Here is an 18,332-nt window from a genome sequence, read left to right on the forward strand (position 1 = left end):
TTGTTTTTAATGACTTTATTTTAAATTTTGTACATAAAGAAAACCTGTTCATATCCATCATGAACAAAACTTAAAAAGGCATAAATTGAAGATATTTGTGTCCTTCATCAAAGCAAATGCTGTGTTAAAGGTCCAAACATTTTCATTCTTCAAAATAAATATTCTTTGTTTCTTTCTCTGTCTCGGCCCCTTCCTGTTTTGCCTCCTTTCCCTCTTCTCCCCTGTGTCTGTATTTCAGGCTTCAGAAAAATCACTGGAAAATGAAACCTGTCTTGAAATCACACTTCTAAGCAGAGTTCTAAGCTCACTGTGTTTGGTAACTTGCCATACCATAGCCAGCCTGATTAGGTATTACCGGAGCAGCTTGTCCCTGGGCAGGCTGAGCAGCAAATCCACTCATCCAGGTTGCAGGTGGTGTTTGACTAGTTTAAGAGGAAAAGAAAATTGTAATTATTCTCATCTGTTTCAATTTTAACCACAATAATACCCATTACTAGATGATGAAAATTAACCCCTTGTAATCCTTTAATCATGACAGACATATTACTTGCATTAATAAATATATACAGCATTCCCCAGAACTACTTTGCAAAACAAACTAATTAGCAAAATTTGTTCTATTGTCTTTGGTAAACAATTTATTCAGAATAGCAATTGAAAGGTAGACTGGTGTACTGGATAACGTATAGATTTGCATTCAATTCAAGGTAGAGTGGGATAAATTGCAACTCAAAAGTGTTTACTTCATTATTACAAATTTAGTTATGAAAATTCAAATTATTAATAGCCACATTAAGCTTTGGCAATCAGATACGCTCAGCGGTCCTGATTTGCATTTACATCTTTGATTCAACTGAATAGAACAGAACTCACTGAATTTATTCAAAAAAATGTGTGTATTAAGCTAGTGCAACCCATTTTGTTTAGGTTATGGTTGCATAATGATTTTGCTTGTGCAAATCTATGGTTCACTGCTGCTCACTCACATAGCATTGTAATTAATCAGTCTCCCTCCAGAAATGCATTCTTAGATGAAAATTAATACTTTAACTTTAGAAACATGATACAGATGAATTTTAATATACACTGTGCTAAGAGACAAATATCTATCAGATGTAACTCAGTGGCAATATTATAGTTACATCTGTTAACAGCACTGTTTGGACCAGCAGCATTTTCAACTTCTGAGACACACAAAATACTACAACAACTGGTTAAATCTTTTAAAACTAAAAAAAAAATCTATTATTAGTTTATACTGATGTTTGCTATCAATAAATCAATTTGATGTGAAAATAGTAAGAGTTTTATTATTTATTATTTATTCTACTATGAGTAGAATAAAGAATTAGAGGTTCCTATATTGCCGAGACAAATATTGTCTTAACTTCTTTATCTAGAGTGGCAATGGACCTTAACCTACAATTTATACAACAAAAAGTAATATATCAAATTTATCTACTGCACTTGTATAGAAAAGTATCGTTAGGACTGCATTTTGTTGGAGATGCAATAAGATTGAAGCTTCTTTAAATACATGTTTTTATAATGTAAAATTTAGACATTTTTTACTGTTTTTTAATTATTAAAGTTTGGGAAAAGTAGTGGACTAAATAAATGTGACTGAGTAACAAAAGCTAAAATTTTCAAGGGATATTCTCTTGATTTACATACTTAGTACATGAAATTTCACAATTGGATAACATAAATGGATTCTCTGTCCTTATTATAGTTAAAAGACTGATATTGAATCTTGGACAGATAAATCCACATACTCAGTAGATTGAAGATCCGATTACACTTGCTACTTGTGAATGGACTGCCTATAGATGTAGACTGCATGAATATATACACATATATAAAGAAACTGATTTATATAAATTACACTACCTTAAAAAAGCATGAGAATCATAAAAGTCTCTTTGTGTATGAATTTATTAAGATAATTATATAGAATTGTAAATGTTTATTGTTCTAATAACATATTATACTCTATTTATTTGTTGCATTGTTCACTTATTTTTAAGCAGTTATGAACTTTTTATAATCTATATTATTTTTGTGTTTTGTTCCTTTTGCTTTTTTCTATTATTTTAAAAATAATAAAAAAATAGCAAACTATTACTTTAGAAACAAAAACATTTGTCTTTGCACAAGCGAATATCAAGAGTTCCCATCCCAGGAAAATGATATATGCAAGCATCAATTTCTAAGCAGAAGTACTTACTCAACGCCAAACCCTTGTTGATTCCATGCTTGACCATACATTCCGTAAGATGGCACTTGCCATCCGTTTGTCATATACTGCCCATATTGCTGTGGATTCCCATAAACTTGACTCCACTGCCCCCATTGACTGTACTCCACCTATGGATTTAAACAATTTGTGTTATATAAACAAAAAGGTAGAAAATTAAGTAATATGTGCTTATGAAAAAAATGGAGAAAAAGCCAAAAGTAGTATAAGTTCTATGTCTAAAGGTAAATTCCATGTGGGATTTTAATGCATAAAATTCCATGCAATGATTTGGACAAATGCACACAACAGAGGATATAGAAAATACAACACTTTATTGCTAGTCTACCAATTACCTGCTGGAAGTCTTTTGTTGTATCCGGTGTTTCTTTGCCCCAGTAGCATTTAACAACATGGCCTTCAATTGTAGTTCCATTGACTGAAACAATAGCATGTGCTGCACTTTCATGAGTTGAAAACCTGAGGCCAAAAAAATGGTATGAAATAAAATGTTACTATATTATCCTGCTCTAACCTTGTAGGACTGGTTTAACAAGAATAGTTCATTTATAAATAGTTTACTTTTTCAGAAGATATAGTACAGTTAAAAGGCTATCAGCCAATTGTTTATCACTAAACCTGGCATATGTACCATCAATATTCATGGAACTTAACAGCAACATGTCTTTTTTTAAAGAATATACCAAGTACATTTCAACAGTGTAGAAGTTATTGCTTCGGTGTATGTAGTTATCTGCCGGTAATCATCCATGGAGATTAGGTTCCAATGTAGGAACCAATGTATTTAAATTCTTAAAAAAATAATTAGGTGTGCCATTGACTTTGACAACTTAATATAATTCCATAATATTTAAGGCTCCATTTCTTTTTAACATATATGATATTGGATATTTTCTGTTTTTCCTTTTGTAAATATTTTACAAAAATATGGTTTACAGATGAACAAAATGGGACAATTCCTGGCCTTAAACTCATACCTTACGAAGACGCAATCTTAATGGAGCACAGACATGTGCCACCACCCCAACCCCAAGAAACCTGACATAATTATTGATGTTAAACATAGTCATTGACTTTGTTCGAAATTACAACAGTCCTGAACAAAGGGATTTGCAACATATGCCCAAAGCTATGGCTGTTGCAACACCCTTATGGTGACATGCTGAAAAATGCACATTTATGACCACAGGAGTGCTGCAAATGCCCTTGTCTGCCTGTGTCTCCCCCCATTTCAAACTGCCATGGCTTGTAGGATCTCCATCTGGTCCCTGGCTAACCAGGCCCAGGAGTCCTAGCCCGCTCCTTTGATAACTAAGCCCAGGGGGCTTCAGCCTGTTTTCTACTCCACTAACGCATGCAAGAATCCCACTTACACCTTTTGTTTTTCTCCAGTACTGAAGGTGTAACTCTCCTACTGAGGTCTCCTCGTGCCACTGTCCAAGCAGGCTCCATACTCATGGTGATATTCAGAAGTGTCATTCTCCAAATCATGTGAAACTTTCCCTAATTAATTAACCCGTGCTCATTATCTTGGATTATCCCTGTTTAACAACCCGTGAGGTTACTTCACCACTGCAACCAGAGGACCTGGAATTGCGGTAGTTGAGTGAAGTGGTCACGACACCTTAAATGTCTACTTCACTCAGCAACCAACATTCTGGTGCCTATTACAGCAATAGCAATAGCAGTTAGACTTATATATCGCTTCACAGTGCTTCACAGCCCTCTCTAAGTGGTTTACAGACTCAGCATATTGCCAACAATCTGGGTCCTCATTTTACTGACCTCGGAAGGATGGAAGGCCAGTAAGAATCGAACTGCTGAACTGCAGTCAGCTGGCAGTCAGCAGAAGTAGCCTGCAGTACTGCATTCTAACCACTGTACTACCATGGGTCTTTATGGTCATAAATCAAGGACTACATTATAGAAATACAATGAAAGTAATTCAGATGTAATAGCTAAAATATAGTTATATGTTTGCTTGTTGCCAACATGGTACTATGTTAAATTCAGAGCAAATAATGATAATTCTCCTACCTTACAAAAGAATAGCCTTTAACTGGAAAAGCTCTGGTTTCCACAATTTGCCCAAAAGGGGAGAATGTCTGTCTCATCAACTGATCTAAAAACATTAACATTTGTGTTAGTCATGTGTGTATTCAGTAGGTCACTAAAAATTTTGTAAAGATCAATGTGACTCTCACCTGTTAATCCAGAGGCAATTCCTCCACAATAGACAGTACAGTTTTTGGGGCTTGACTGATTTACTACATCCTCAAATCTCAATTGTTTTGTGTTATCTGCAAGATACAACTTTTTTCTGTTATTTCCATTAATGAACATACAATATGTCACAATATTGCAACCTACCATATTTGTAAATTAGAAAGGCCCTAAATTCAACACTTTTCAAGTCATCAAATCATGATTTGGTAGTTCATTCAATTTTCATAAGTAATATCATCTTTAATATATTTATTAACGAAACACTGAAAATGTTTAAAGATGACATAAGGAACAAAATCAAAATTTTGCTGAGCAAGAATCTTTCTTAAGCATTATTTCATAGCAATAACAGTGGCAAAATATTGGGCAGGGAAGTGCCCTTATCATGTAGATGAAGGGCTGACTGACAGCTGTATTTAAGGTAAGCCAGTTTCTCTTTGTTAAGGAAGAACAATAAGAATATTTGCAGGATCACTATGAAAACTATTCTAGGCATCTGCCAGATTGGTTGTTTGCTTGGTTTTGCTTGGCCTCTAGCTATAGAGGTCTATGGAGCTGCTTGAGTATGGTCTTGCCTAGTTATTTGAGAGTAGTTTGAATCTCTTAATCCTGATGAAATGGCCTGGGTCCTCAAAGCTATAAGATGAGTCCATCTGTATTTCTGATTCATAATTCATTTACTTGGTCCAGGCCTCCAGAAAGTGAGGCAGTTGAGTCCAAGCAGTAGTTAATGCAAGAATGGTTTACATCAGTGGTTCCCAACATGGGGCCCATGCCCCACAGGGGGGCAATTTGATTTTTAATGTTTAAGCCAAGTTAATGGACTTTTAGGCTTCCTCCGTGTGAGTGGAGTTCACTTTTTGAGTAAAGTAAGATTTATCTGTCATGGGAGGTTGTGTGTCAGGATTTTAGAGATGCTTAGGTGGGGCATGCCCAAAAAAAGGTTAGGAACCACTGGTTAACACCTATTGTGAAAGAAAGTGTTCATTCTCTCAAGAAGCTACCACTAGACCCAATGGAACTGATAATTTTTTTTATACAGCCTCCATCTTTCCTTCTTTAGGGAAGGTCACTGAAAAGATGACCAGCTTGTGGTTCAGAGCTCTGGAAGAAATGGATTATTTGGACCTTTTTAGCTGGGGTTCAGATCTGGTTATAGCAGTCACATAGCACCAAACACATCTGTTGGTGAGTTTGGCAATCCTAGGTTGGAGACAGTACATTGATTCTGGCCTTCCTTGATCTCTCAGTACATTTCTGAACAACTCCAGGATTGAGAGTAGAAGGTATGGTTCCCTTTCTCCAGAACTGGTTCCAATCAGTGGCAGAGAGATCAACCAATATTTCTATTTTGTGCGATACTTCTTGCTCCTATCTGACATATACATGAAGCTGCTGGATGAAGTCATCCGTCAACATATAGTAAGTATCATTAGTATGCTTATAATAACCAATTTGTCTAACATTAACCAAGTGATAATATCAAGGTAATCTCTTGGTGTTTGAAGGTTGGTGGGGGATCCTGGATTGGCTTAACCCTGGCAAAAAAGAATGGCTGAAATTTTGAAGCCTGTCAGATCAGGATACTTTTCGTCTTTAACTCTGAATGGGGTTGCATTCCCCACAGTCGGAGTGCAACTCAGAGATCCTCATGGATAGTAACTCCTACTTAAGGAACAAAGACTGGATTAGTCTTTGCATAGGTTTATCTTGTGCACCAATTTTGACCACTGCTGATTTAGGAGGATCTACTCATGCTAACTTCTGGTTGCAATTCAAGATGCTGTTATTACATAGATGGATTGGACCACTTGTTTTTGTTTCTCAGTGCCTGCCAAAATCAACAAGGTGTGGGCATTCTTGGGGTCCTTTTAATTGTATTGCCATTTTATGGATATCTCCTGTCCTAGCATAAGACCTGTGCAAGAGCATCCACACACATTCTCCACCAACATACAGATATCTAGATGGCCTTTTGTAAAGCATAGAGCTAAGGGAAGCACCTGGTTGTTCCTCAGGTGTTTGGGCTGGAATGAGTCCTATGGATTGTTTATTTTTTGTTTCTTATTGATTGCAAGTGAAAATATGTTTGGATTTCTACCACATGATATATTAATTGACAATGATTGCAATTCTTTAATTGTTTCCTAGTTTTAATTTCAGGTTATCTGTCCAAACTCACAATAACAAGATAGAAAAGCATATAAATAATGAAACAATATATGCACAAAAGCAAATATTACCAAAACTATTTATGGTACTGTACATACATTTGTAATATCAAGAAGAGATGCAAAATATTAAATATCCATATTCAGTATTGCTATCAGATATTTATATAGACAGAGGTAATCTATCAGAAATCACTCTGTTAATATAATTAAAAATATAATTTCATTATTGCCGAAATTCACTTACTTTCTTGTACAGTTTTAGGAGCAGGTGGCTTTCGTGTTGCCCAATTAGTTCTGATCTGACGACCTCCTAACCACTGGCCTCCCATATGCACAATTGCATTTTCTGCATCCTAATTTTTTTTAAAAAAACCACAGAGACAAAAATTAATCATAAATTTGAAATAAGAGAATTAAAACATACATTCTATTTTGTGCTTTGTCTTTTGCTCAGAAAATATAAAATTGACCAATTTAGGTACTAATAGCTTTTCCAAAAAATTAATGTAAGGGAATTAATACACTGAATGAAGAAGATAGACCCTGTGGCTTCCAGATGCTGCTGAATTTGAGTTTCCAATAGTTCTTACTATTGGCCATATTGGTTGGGCTGCTGAGAATTTTAGTTCAACATCTGGAAGGCCACAAATATTCCACCTCACATTTAATACATTTAAGACACTTTTAGGTAGAGATTGACAATATACCATGTAGATCCCACTACAGCTCTCCTTATTTCCATAAGAAGTAACTGTCCTGCAAAAGATATCTTTACTCTATTACTAGTAAAGTTAAAAATAGGCATATTTTTATCTCTTGTCTAAAAGACTGATATAACATTACTCAACCACATACTTATAGCTATAAAAAGTTCTGCCTTTCACATAATCAACGGGTTATAAAAGTGGGCTATGAACTAGCATCCTACAAATGTCTGCCTGCTTGTATTGCATCCTTTATAAATTAAACTCACAAAGCATGAAGCAATGATTTGTATTGTTCAATGTACTCACCAATTTATTATAAAATGATACAAAACCATATCCTTTTGATTTCCCTGTTGTCATATCTTTAACTACCCGTGCATCCCTGGGAAGAGAAGCACAGTTATATGAGGAAATATTATAGATATTCAAAATAAAAACTAAAAGGAACCACACACACTGTATTGTGAGCATAGTTTTCCCTATTATAAACTCAGTAACTCCTAACTATAACCATTCCTAATGCTGCCTAATACTTCTTTACCTGTTAGAAAAAAGCAGTAGGACAAAAATATAAAATAACATGTAATAAACATGCAACCTATCAATATATCCTGCACTTTCTACAACTAAATCGTTCAAATTTGAAATTTTAAAAGGAACAGTATTTCCTTTTCTAATTATCTATTGACTAGGGTCTTCTAAGGTTTACTGAACTATAAATTACTTAACATTTCTAACTATGTTTACCATGCATTTTCTAAATAAATGCCCTCTGCCTAGTGATATAAAATATGAAATATTAAAAAATTGAAAAAGAGGAAAAAAATAGGAATTAAAAGGCATACATGGCCTGTTAACAGATTTCTTTATTTTTCTTGGTCAATTCTCTACCATCATTTTGGAGTTTGGGCAGCTGTAAATTTTGAAAAATTGACATTTTCAGAAATTTAAGAAAGGCGAATATAACTAACAACAATGCTAAGTTCACCAATATGAAGACAACAAATTTTACACATAATTTTTAGTGAGTAAGTTAAAATGATTGGAAATATAGAACTGCACTGAATATAGAATGTTAAAATGTAAATACTAAGATATGTATATATAAATAATGTATAATAAGAATAAATAGAAATGAGAAAAAAATCTACAACTGAGTTCCAGTGTGCACAGTTCCTTGCAGTTAGCTTCAAGATCCTGTCCATTCTTATGAGCAATTCTGCAAAATAATCAGAATGCTATTACTTTTAATTGTGACTTGGACTTTAGAAAAACTGCAGGTCTCAGGTATAAATCAAAATTGAGAAATAGCAACCTGTATTAAATCTTTTAATATTGGCTTGCAAACAGTACCAGTACTTACCACACTGAGATAAAAAGCAAAGTAAATCAAACAGACAAAATAAGATTTGGTTGCATTTGAAAATAAGAGAAAACATAGAGAAAATATGCTTTATAGCAGAAATACATTCCTGTAAAGTAACACAAGATGTTCAGGTTTTGTTCTGATGTTGTAAAAAAGACAAAGAAAACAATAGGAGAAAGTTTTTCAAGAAATTAGATTAAATAATAAAACAAACACACATACTATAGCACTTGAAGGAACACTTGCAAAGATTAAAATGTTCATTTACAAAGCTATAGATACTTGGAAATTTAGTCCCAAAGTTCTACTGTCAACAGAGATATACTTTTGACTGGCATAATTAACATATCCTTAAAACAAGACTTCTTTACTTAAAAGTTTATCAAAAGATATGAATTTTAATTTTCAAATTTAAAAATCCTAAATGTAGTGCTACATTTCAAAAATGCAGGAAATGAAGTTTTACAACTGGCTATGACTTACACAGAGTCCAACATTACCTACTGTCTATAATTATCAGACACTTCCAGCTTCTATCAGACAATGCTCTATAAGCCACAAGAATCAACAGGTTTGCTTTCATTTCCCCACAACACACCCCAGCTCATAAAAACGCATTTGGATTTGCAAGTGTGAAAACCACACAACTTTAAACAGAACTGAGGCAGAAACCATGTTCATACTTGTGTGGAATAATATAATACAATAAATGGACAAGATAATTCTACACCATTCACATGCCATTATGTAAATAATTCTATGACTAATAAACGACAGTGACTTAAGAGAAGAACAATCTAGCATTTTAATTCTGTTTGTATTAATGATTTAAGGCAAAAAGTATAGTACTTACGATATTTTACCAAAAGGAGCAAATGCTGACTTAATATCTTCTGTTGTTATTTCTGGACTTAAATCTCCCACAAACACATGAAAATGATCTGGAGGAAAAAAATAGAAATGCATTGCTGCTATACGCAAAAAGTTTAGCTTTCTTATACTGCCAAAGTAAAGCAATGAATACAATCCAATTGAATACATGGCTTAGGTAGTGTTGCTTCAGAACACTTACTTACTTGAAGTATCTTTTTTTTGGCTACTTGGTGTTGTTGCCCAGTTAACTTTTACTTCCTAAAAATAATGAAAAAAAATATCAGTAATAATAATAATTCAGACATAATTCTTATGTCAATGAAGAGGATGTACAGGATCATGCCAACAAAATCCTTGCCATGAATCATAACCTATTTACTTAATTTGCTACATGCCATTCTTTTTTTCTTTTGCAACGTACCTTTCCCAAAATTTTTCTCCCATTCATAGCAGCTAATGCAGCAGCTGCATCCCTGTGTTCATAAAATTCCACAAAGCAATAAGGGTCATTGCTTGTATGCTGCAAAACAGAAAATCCAACAGAAGAGTTGACTCTTCTGCTATCGGGTTGCTGAGAAGAAAATCCAGGAAAATATATTACTTAAAGCTAGAAAAGAAAATATTACCATAAGTGCTTACAAAGTAGCTGTAAGAATTGTTGTCTATTCTGTCAAAAGAATATCTCAAATTATAGCATTCACAAAAGTACATCTAGAGGTCATCATGTATGAAAGTGCAGGTTCAATTCAGAACAGCCTTTCTTGAAAATTTGTCACACTGTTTAGATGACATGATGGATTACACACTTAGAATCAAGAAGTTTTAACGGCAGCTTGTGGTCCTAACTGGAATTAATTATCAACAAAATTAGCCTCTGAACTTGTCAAAACTAATGCTGCCAGCTTCTATCGAACTGGATCCAGAACACACTTGGGATAAGATTACATCTACTATGTTGTGCTTCTAAAATGGTTCACTCCCTGTAAATTTTTATGTAAGTTTTGAAGGAAAAAGGGGCTTATTGATAACTGGAGCTATTTCCTTTGGAAACATGTTCAGCTCCAAATACTTACCAATTTCAAAGCCCAGATTTGGGAGGATGTGTGTGATCGTTTCAGATTTCACAAGCATTAAAAGCAAGAATGTAGGTTAGAAAATTACAGCAAAATGCAGTAAATAATTTAAAATTATTTGATTTTTAGCTTCATATTTTAATGAATCAGGTTATATATGTAGATGTATTACATTTAATATATAAATAATAAAATGCAAAATAAATGTTACCAGTTACCTATGGGTGGTTGCTAAGAAAGAAATAAATCCTTAATATTTAAAATATTTAATATTTAAAACACAAAAAACAATGTTACAATCCATATACCCAACCTCCAGAGAAATGTTACACACAACAATTTTCACTAATCTGGGAAACAACACAATTCATGTACCAACAAAAGTATTTTGATCTAAATTTCTAATGACCTATCTATTGTGCCATTTTGTTTTATTGATAATACTGTATATAAGAAGTCCCTTGAAACTGCCATTAAAAAAAATCAGAATATGAATTTGGAATTAAGATCAGGAATATATTTCCTTTGATATACCATGTACACAAAACAGATCGTTATCAATACTGAGACAACTGTGATAAAAGTTACATCACACTTAGCTAAAAGTGAACATTATGATTTCAGTTGATATGAGAACCAGCCAATGGCTATAAACTAGTGAAGTTTGGTCAAAATGATTATTTTCAAAATTGCAAATTCCAGTATTGGACAGTATCTGTTTAATTTCAATCCATTTCAACCCATTTAGAAATAGACCTTCAGGATTAAACAAGGTTCTGGTACTTGCAATAGATCCCTTCCCTGGAGCTATTAAAATCAAAAAGGAGGAATATTCTTCCAGGCTTTAAAGCCCTAAAAAGAACCAAATTTCAAACAGTCATATATTACTACAAAATCTCTATTTAATGAAAATGGAAAGAAAAAAAGATTGTAAATCTTTCGTATTGAAAATACTAATTTCTATCATTTATGTAGATATTTGATAGTTTTATTTTTTAATAATGAAAGATATAACTTGTAGAAAATCACTAAATGAATCCAACAGTCAGGTCAATTTCAATAGTCCAATACACAATATTGGTTCTCTGTTTCTGAAGTTCTATCCTTTCTAAAAGGAAATATTTTGGTCATCCATAACTGTAAAAAAGCAAGGCTAAATCCTAATAAAACATGTTTTATTCTGATGTTCATCTTAAAGTATTAACGGAATATAAATTATTCAAATAAAAATACATAAAAACCATAGTTGCAACCCAACTACTTTTCTATGTAATGACTAATATTCATAGGAGTCCTAATAAGAAATTGCTTAGATTCTTTAGCTTTTTTCTGTTACAAAGAAAATGTTGCAATCGAAGTAATCTTTAAATAATATATACAGCCCAAATTATTTTGTAGAGAGTATTTCTTTCAGCCTTCATTCAAAAGAGTATAGTTGTAGTTAAACTAAACATATATATTACTAGAGACCGAAGCAATCTTTCTGAGGGGCTGAGAAGAGTCAATAAGCATATACTTTAAGATATACAAGTACCTTTTCTAATCAAAATTTGTCAGTTAAATCAATTAACTAAGGCTATAATGCTAGTCAATGCTAGCATAGGAGTCCTCCTTAATTAAACATTTAAACTGTCATTATGTGAAATGCTAAGGTATTTCATATAAATTAGATTGTGAGAATATATTACCTCTGTTATCATTTTACAGCTTTTGCAAGGTCCAATTTGGCTGAATAATTGAAGTATAAGGACTTCGGTCACATCTCTGGAAAGATTTCCTACATAGCTAGATATAGAAAAGAAAAGGTAATATTAATGTCATTAATTTATGTCTTACCAAGATATTCTGCAGGTATTAAAAATCCATTTTATAAACATGCCATAATACTTATACATTACAAACAGTCTGTTAATCAAAAACATTTTAATTCTGAAGTTTTTCATTACAATTTACCAAAACACTAAATACTGCCACTGCAAAACTGCCACTGCAGTTAACGAATTAAGGTATAAAACAAGAATGTCCAATGTGTCAATCTGTGTGTCTTGGATACAGTCTCAAAGTTTCCATAAAGGTTTCTTTTGTCTGTGTGCCTTTGGGTCAATGTTGGTTACTGCAACTTGCCTGGACAAGTCCTTGCAATTTTCTTGGCAAGATTTCAGAAGTGGTTTGCCATTACCTGCTTCTAAGACTCATAAAGAGTGACTGGCCCAAGGTCACCCAGCTGGCTATGTGCCTAACATAGGTCAAGAATTCATGGTCTTCTACTTTCAAGCCTGATACCCTAAGCCAGGCATCCTCAAACTATGGCCCGTGGGACAGATACGGCCCACTGACACAATCTATCCAGCCCGTGCACAGTGGTGATTAAACCCGGCCCTTCCCAGCCGTAGGATTGAGTGGAAGGGAGCAGGGGAAAGGGGGAAGGAGGAAGGGTAGGAAGGAAGGAGAAGCCCGGCTGTCTTTCCTTTGGAGTGGGGTAGGGGGAAGACCCAATACCCCCTCCATGCCTGCCTGCTGCTCTTGCAGTGCCTTGCGCAGCACAACGAAAGCTAGCACACTTCACAATGGGTGAGACTGGATCCCCTCCTCCTCTGGGAGCCCATTCCCTGCTCCACTTGTCCCTGGAAGTGCTCTCTCTCTCTCTCGGCGGAGAGCAAACTGGGAAGTAGCCGCCCGCTGTTTCCGCCAGTCAGGCAGGGGAGGGGAGGGGAGGGGAGAGACAGATTCAGCTTGATTTGGCCCTCGCCAAAGACGCTCACCCATCATCCAGTTTCCCTCTGTGTGTGTGTGTGTCTTAATCTCTCTCTCTCTCGCTCCCTGTCTCTCTGTCTCTTCTCACTCGGAAAGCCCTGCATGCTTTCCTTGGGGCTTTTTGCTACCAGGTTTTCTTTATTCCTTTCGGAAATCCGGGCTTGCTGAGGAATGAGCAAAGAGGCTTCCCTCCTCCTCCCCCCTCCCCCTCCTCTCATGTGCATCCGCCCGCCACAGCCAGCCAGGGGGTCACAAGAGGAGGAGGGGAAGGAGGAAAGCCACACCCATCCAGTCACATGGCCATCTAGCCATGCCTACCCAGCCGGTCCAGCCCCCCAACAGTCTGAGGGACCATGAATTGGTCCCCTGTTTAAAAAGTTTGAGGACCCCTGCCTTAAGCGGTATGCCATACAACCCTTATATAAAAGTTTCTTCCATTTGTCAAATTTTAATGACACAGAAGGGGAGAATTATTAAATTCTGGCCCCATCACTGTTTGGAAATACTTTCCAGATGCACCATTAAAAATGATCCTTTCCTGGAAAACTTCCGGCTGACATTGCAGCGATATTGGACATGAGGAGGGGTCTCTGCGCTCCCAAGCCAAGTTCTCCATGTTAGAAGGCTCTGAAAGGAGCTAAAGCCACCCTGGAGGGGTGGTGAAGAAAAGAGGGGCACTCTGCAGGTCGTGAAAAGTCGCAATCTCTCCCGCTTGTTCCAGGATTTTGTTTCCGTCTCCTTCACGACGAAGAAAAGAGACAGCCAAAAATAGCTGCCATGACAAGCGAGGCAACAAAGAAAGTGCAGGAGCGATGTAAATGAACAGTGAATGGAACTGGGTAAGATTATTCCTTTTTTACTCAAAACTTAACCTTAAAAAGAAAAGAGGGGAAAAATTCGAAAGAGACTCTTAATTATCTATTAAAGCGGCGAAGAATCATATAGAGAAAAACTACAGACCTGAAAGAAAGAACTAAGAAAGAAAAAGTTAAAAATTTCAAAGCACAGAAAATTGGATGGCTAAGTGGGTAGGCATTAGTTTGGAAAGGCATTTCATAATGCTAGATTCATCTACTTTAATAATTGACTTTGCTCTTATAAATCGAATTTAAATTGTATTTAATAGCTGTTAGAACTGAGACCACGCTGAAACCTAAGCTGAGAGCACCATCTACTTATAAAGGAAAATATACCTTACACTACCACCATGGGAAATTTATTGATTAGAAAAATAAACATTTATTTGGAGAACTGTGGTGATATTTACTGCTCTATACCTATCTACCTTATGACTATGGGAGGTTCAAAGGTGAGAACAAGGAAGATATCTAAGTAAAGCAATTTTTGAATGCTATTAAACATATAGAGGGGACATGAGATATTTGGAGAGTTTCCTGAACTACCTGAACTGATTGAATAACCCTGGGATATAAAAGAACTGTGACTATAGTATTCTTTGAGGAGCAACATTAGGTCTGAACAGGGTGGATTTGATTTAAATCGAGTTGATTTAAATCACTAGTAAAAAGGCTTGATTTAAATTAACTTGATTTAAATCATAATTTTTAAAGAGCAACTGTCATCTCTGCTACTCCTTTGACCCACTGTTGACTCACCGATAGTCCCAGTGTTGCAGAATATACAGCCTCATGCTACATAACTAAGTTCCATTTCATGCTGAATAAACTAAATTATTTATGTATCTTAAATAGAAAACTATCTTACGATAGATTTTTACCGCAAAAGTTTTTTATTAAAATAAATTCGATAAAAATCAAAAAAATCCGATAAAAATAAAAAAAATCCGATTTAAATAAAAAAAATCTGATTTTTTTGATTTTTTTAAAAAAATCATTGATTTTTATCCACCCTGGGTCTGAACATATGATTGTTGAACTTTTGAGTAAAAGTGGACTTTATTAAAATAAGACAAGATGATCCATATGGGGGAAATGAGTGGAAGTTCAAAAGAAATATTGTTGATGTTCAAAAGCATTAAGGACTCTATGACAAAGAACTTTAGGGAGATAAACAATTTAATGCAAAGCATAGGTGGGAAAATAGAAAATATTCTACAAGGTACAATGAATAAAGACCAAGATGCCCAGGGGAGGGGGGAGACAATGGAAAGAATTAAGGAAAATACAGAACAGATAAATCAACAAGCAAAACAAGGAGAGAAGATAATAAAGACCATAATGATTAATGAAACAAATCAGGGGGGAAGTATTTTAAGAGATTTAAAAATGGAATGGGAAGATACCATTGAAAAAGAGATAGGCGTTTGGGCAGATACCCTGGAGCCTTGGCAGCATAAGAAGATAGAGATGGCAGGAATACTTAATACTAAACAGTAAAAATGCAGAGATAGATAGAGACAAAGATCTAAGAGAAGAGTATGGAAGGTATGCCAAAAAACAAATAAGAATTGAAATATTAAAACAGGCAAGAGATGATGGATAGAAAGGAAATATTACTTCTTGGTTTTTTCTTCCCTTCTTTCTTTAATATAATGATTAAAAGTTAGAAGTAGAAATAAAGGGATACATATTTTAAAAGTAATAAATAGATGGAAGGTTAGAAGTACTAATCTTACTAGAGATAAGCAGCCATACCTTTTTCCAAGCTCTTGAAGTTATTTTGTGTACTGCTCTCTGGCTGTAAATACATACATGTACGTGCCTTGTAGCTATCATAAGGATTTGAAATGTGTGGTTCATATGCATTACCACAATCAAACAGCTGTAATGAATATTTATTCAGCCTTATCTGGTTACTTTAATTTTTGCTATCAACTAGTGAGCATCTACATTTTAGCCCAAATATGGCATAACCTTCCTTGAAATCTAGAGCAGCATTTGCCAGAGGGATATTAGTATTTTAACTGAAAGGAGCATGAGGAGGATGGCTCTGTGCTTTTGATCTCTCACATAACATATAACCTTTCAATTAATTAACTCATCCAGGACAGATGGACACCTTAGCATAAAAGTACTAAATTAACGCCAATCAATTAAAGATTATTTTTTAAAATGGTTTAAATATACTTCCCCTTCCAAATTTCTATTGTTATACCAAAGTTAAGTCTGGCAGGAACATGGACTGTTTCTAAAAAAGCTTTATCGTTTTTTCCTTGGGGCTTCACTTTGAGAAGCACAAAATATCCAGCATATAGCATTTACATTCTATAAATAAGTCTATAATGTATACATTCTATAAATACATTGTAGTGCATTACATTTACAACATTCAACACAATAAAAGATTACTAATGGGTCATGCACTCTTTTCAGCATTCTTTTATGCTTGAAGTGGTTAAAAAAATCTAAAGCAAATAGGTCAAAATCAATAAATTCAAAAATACCTTTGCAACAAAATTGCAAATATACTATGCCTTGCATTAATAGCATGGACTGTATGCTGTTAATGCAAGCATGTTCATCTAAGCTTAGCAAGTTAACTGGCTAATTTTTTTTTGCATACTAAAATGCACTCTGAACTCTCCATAAAAAGACACAAGATAATGCAATGCAGCACAATGAGTATGAATGATACCGTAACACTAATGCAAAAACTCTACTTTCCAACTTAGCAGATAGCCTTTGCTTTTCAAATGCATTCAATCAAAAAATATAAAAGTACCAACAATGAAAGTATGCCATCAGCATAGAATTTGTTGGTAAAAAACACTGACCTATTGAATTTATTTAGGTATGTGTACTTTCTACATGTTTTTGTTGACAGTGAAGTTTTTAGAATGATTTTGAAGATGAAAACGTTCTAAACAAATAACCTGAATCACATCACCATCAGGAGTCAAATGCATATACACTGCATTGAGTACATACCCTTAAACAGCAGATCAAAGCAATGTGTACTTTTTCTAGTTACATCACTTGTTTGTGAACTTAAGCAAAGTGATGAAAGTACATTCATAAGCACACACCTCTGGCATTCCATCTATTTTTATTTAAATTTATTTATGAACTCCACACTCATTAACACATCAACACAAAATCCAACTTTCCTACAAAAAAGTTAATAGTTATCATTCAGGTAATGGCATTATGAATATAATCTTTTTCTTCTATATAGCTTGCTGGCCATAATATCACCTCCATGCTATATGTGTGATGAGTCCAGAAGCTTTTCAGAGAGTACACCATTTGACCCAGCTGCGTCAGACACTGGATCCAGGAACATTATGACTGGCCATGCATAAAATAGGTTGAGTCAGTTGGATTGAGGATGGGTGGGAAGCCATTGGAGGACTGATGGATGAATTCTACTGAAATTCAAGTGCATAGAGACTAAATAAGCCCATGTGTAGCCTCTCAGGAACTGAGCCATGGACTAGTTGCACTATGACTTCTTCAACATATGAATGCATTGAATGTAACCCAAGTTTCTTAATATTTTTTTTTTTTTTTTTAATTTGATTTATATGCCGCCCTTCTCCGGAGACTCAGGGCGGCTTACAGTGCGTTAAGCAATATTTTATAAACACTGGCCATTTCTGGGCAGTAGATGAGTTTCTGCCAAAGGTATGGAGATTGAAATAAAAAGACATCCTCTAGTTACAGGTTGGGGAAATCTGGCATTCCCTAGTTACAGGTTGAGAAAGTCTATCGGGGAAGCAGACTATTATTTAAAAGAGAGAAAAGTTGTTGCACCATTTCAATGTCCAAGCAGCAGTAATGGGGGGGGGGGTACTATATAATCTGCTCTGGAATATTAATTAAGTTCTTTTTAATTTAAAAGAGGTCTGTTTTGAAAAGCAAGGACTGGGGGGATGCCTTTCTGTTTCTAACTAAAATCAACATCAGACTACTAGTGAATCAAATTTGAAACTAAACTGGAATAAGCTGTGGAGGTTATCTCAGATACCAGCAGACAACCAAT

The 18,332-nt window shown here is 34.8% G+C and overlaps 1 protein-coding gene across 6 annotated transcripts in view; it reads right to left on the reverse strand.

The window, feature by feature from the left end:
• Positions 1-18,332, reverse strand: part of TIAL1 (TIA1 cytotoxic granule associated RNA binding protein like 1) — a 22,066-nt gene continuing 3,734 nt past the window's right edge. For 3 of the 6 annotated variants that reach the window (XM_070946564.1, XM_070946561.1, XM_070946563.1), the window contains exons 2-12: positions 12,365-12,461; positions 10,025-10,174; positions 9,807-9,861; positions 9,584-9,671; positions 7,671-7,746; positions 6,902-7,010; positions 4,462-4,557; positions 4,295-4,379; positions 2,593-2,716; positions 2,228-2,367; positions 1-422 (exon numbers count right to left, since the gene is read on the reverse strand). In XM_070946564.1, coding sequence (XP_070802665.1) covers positions 305-422; positions 2,228-2,367; positions 2,593-2,716; positions 4,295-4,379; positions 4,462-4,557; positions 6,902-7,010; positions 7,671-7,746; positions 9,584-9,671; positions 9,807-9,861; positions 10,025-10,174; positions 12,365-12,376 — 1,053 coding nt within the window. In that variant the 5' untranslated portion in view covers positions 12,377-12,461 and the 3' untranslated portion in view covers positions 1-304. Of the gene's footprint in view, positions 423-2,227; positions 2,368-2,592; positions 2,717-4,294; positions 4,380-4,461; positions 4,558-6,901; positions 7,011-7,670; positions 7,747-8,209; positions 8,584-9,583; positions 9,672-9,806; positions 9,862-10,024; positions 10,175-12,364; positions 12,462-18,332 lie in introns of those variants that run through there. The other 3 variants (XM_070946562.1, XM_070946565.1, XM_070946566.1) reach the window with 3 other exon arrangements.

The sequence above is a fragment of the Pituophis catenifer genome, unplaced genomic scaffold, assembly GCF_029215685.1.
Source record: "Pituophis catenifer annectens isolate HBS135680 unplaced genomic scaffold, rPitCat1.0.hap2 SCAF_6, whole genome shotgun sequence".
In the NCBI taxonomy this organism is placed as follows: domain Eukaryota; kingdom Metazoa; phylum Chordata; class Lepidosauria; order Squamata; family Colubridae; genus Pituophis; species Pituophis catenifer.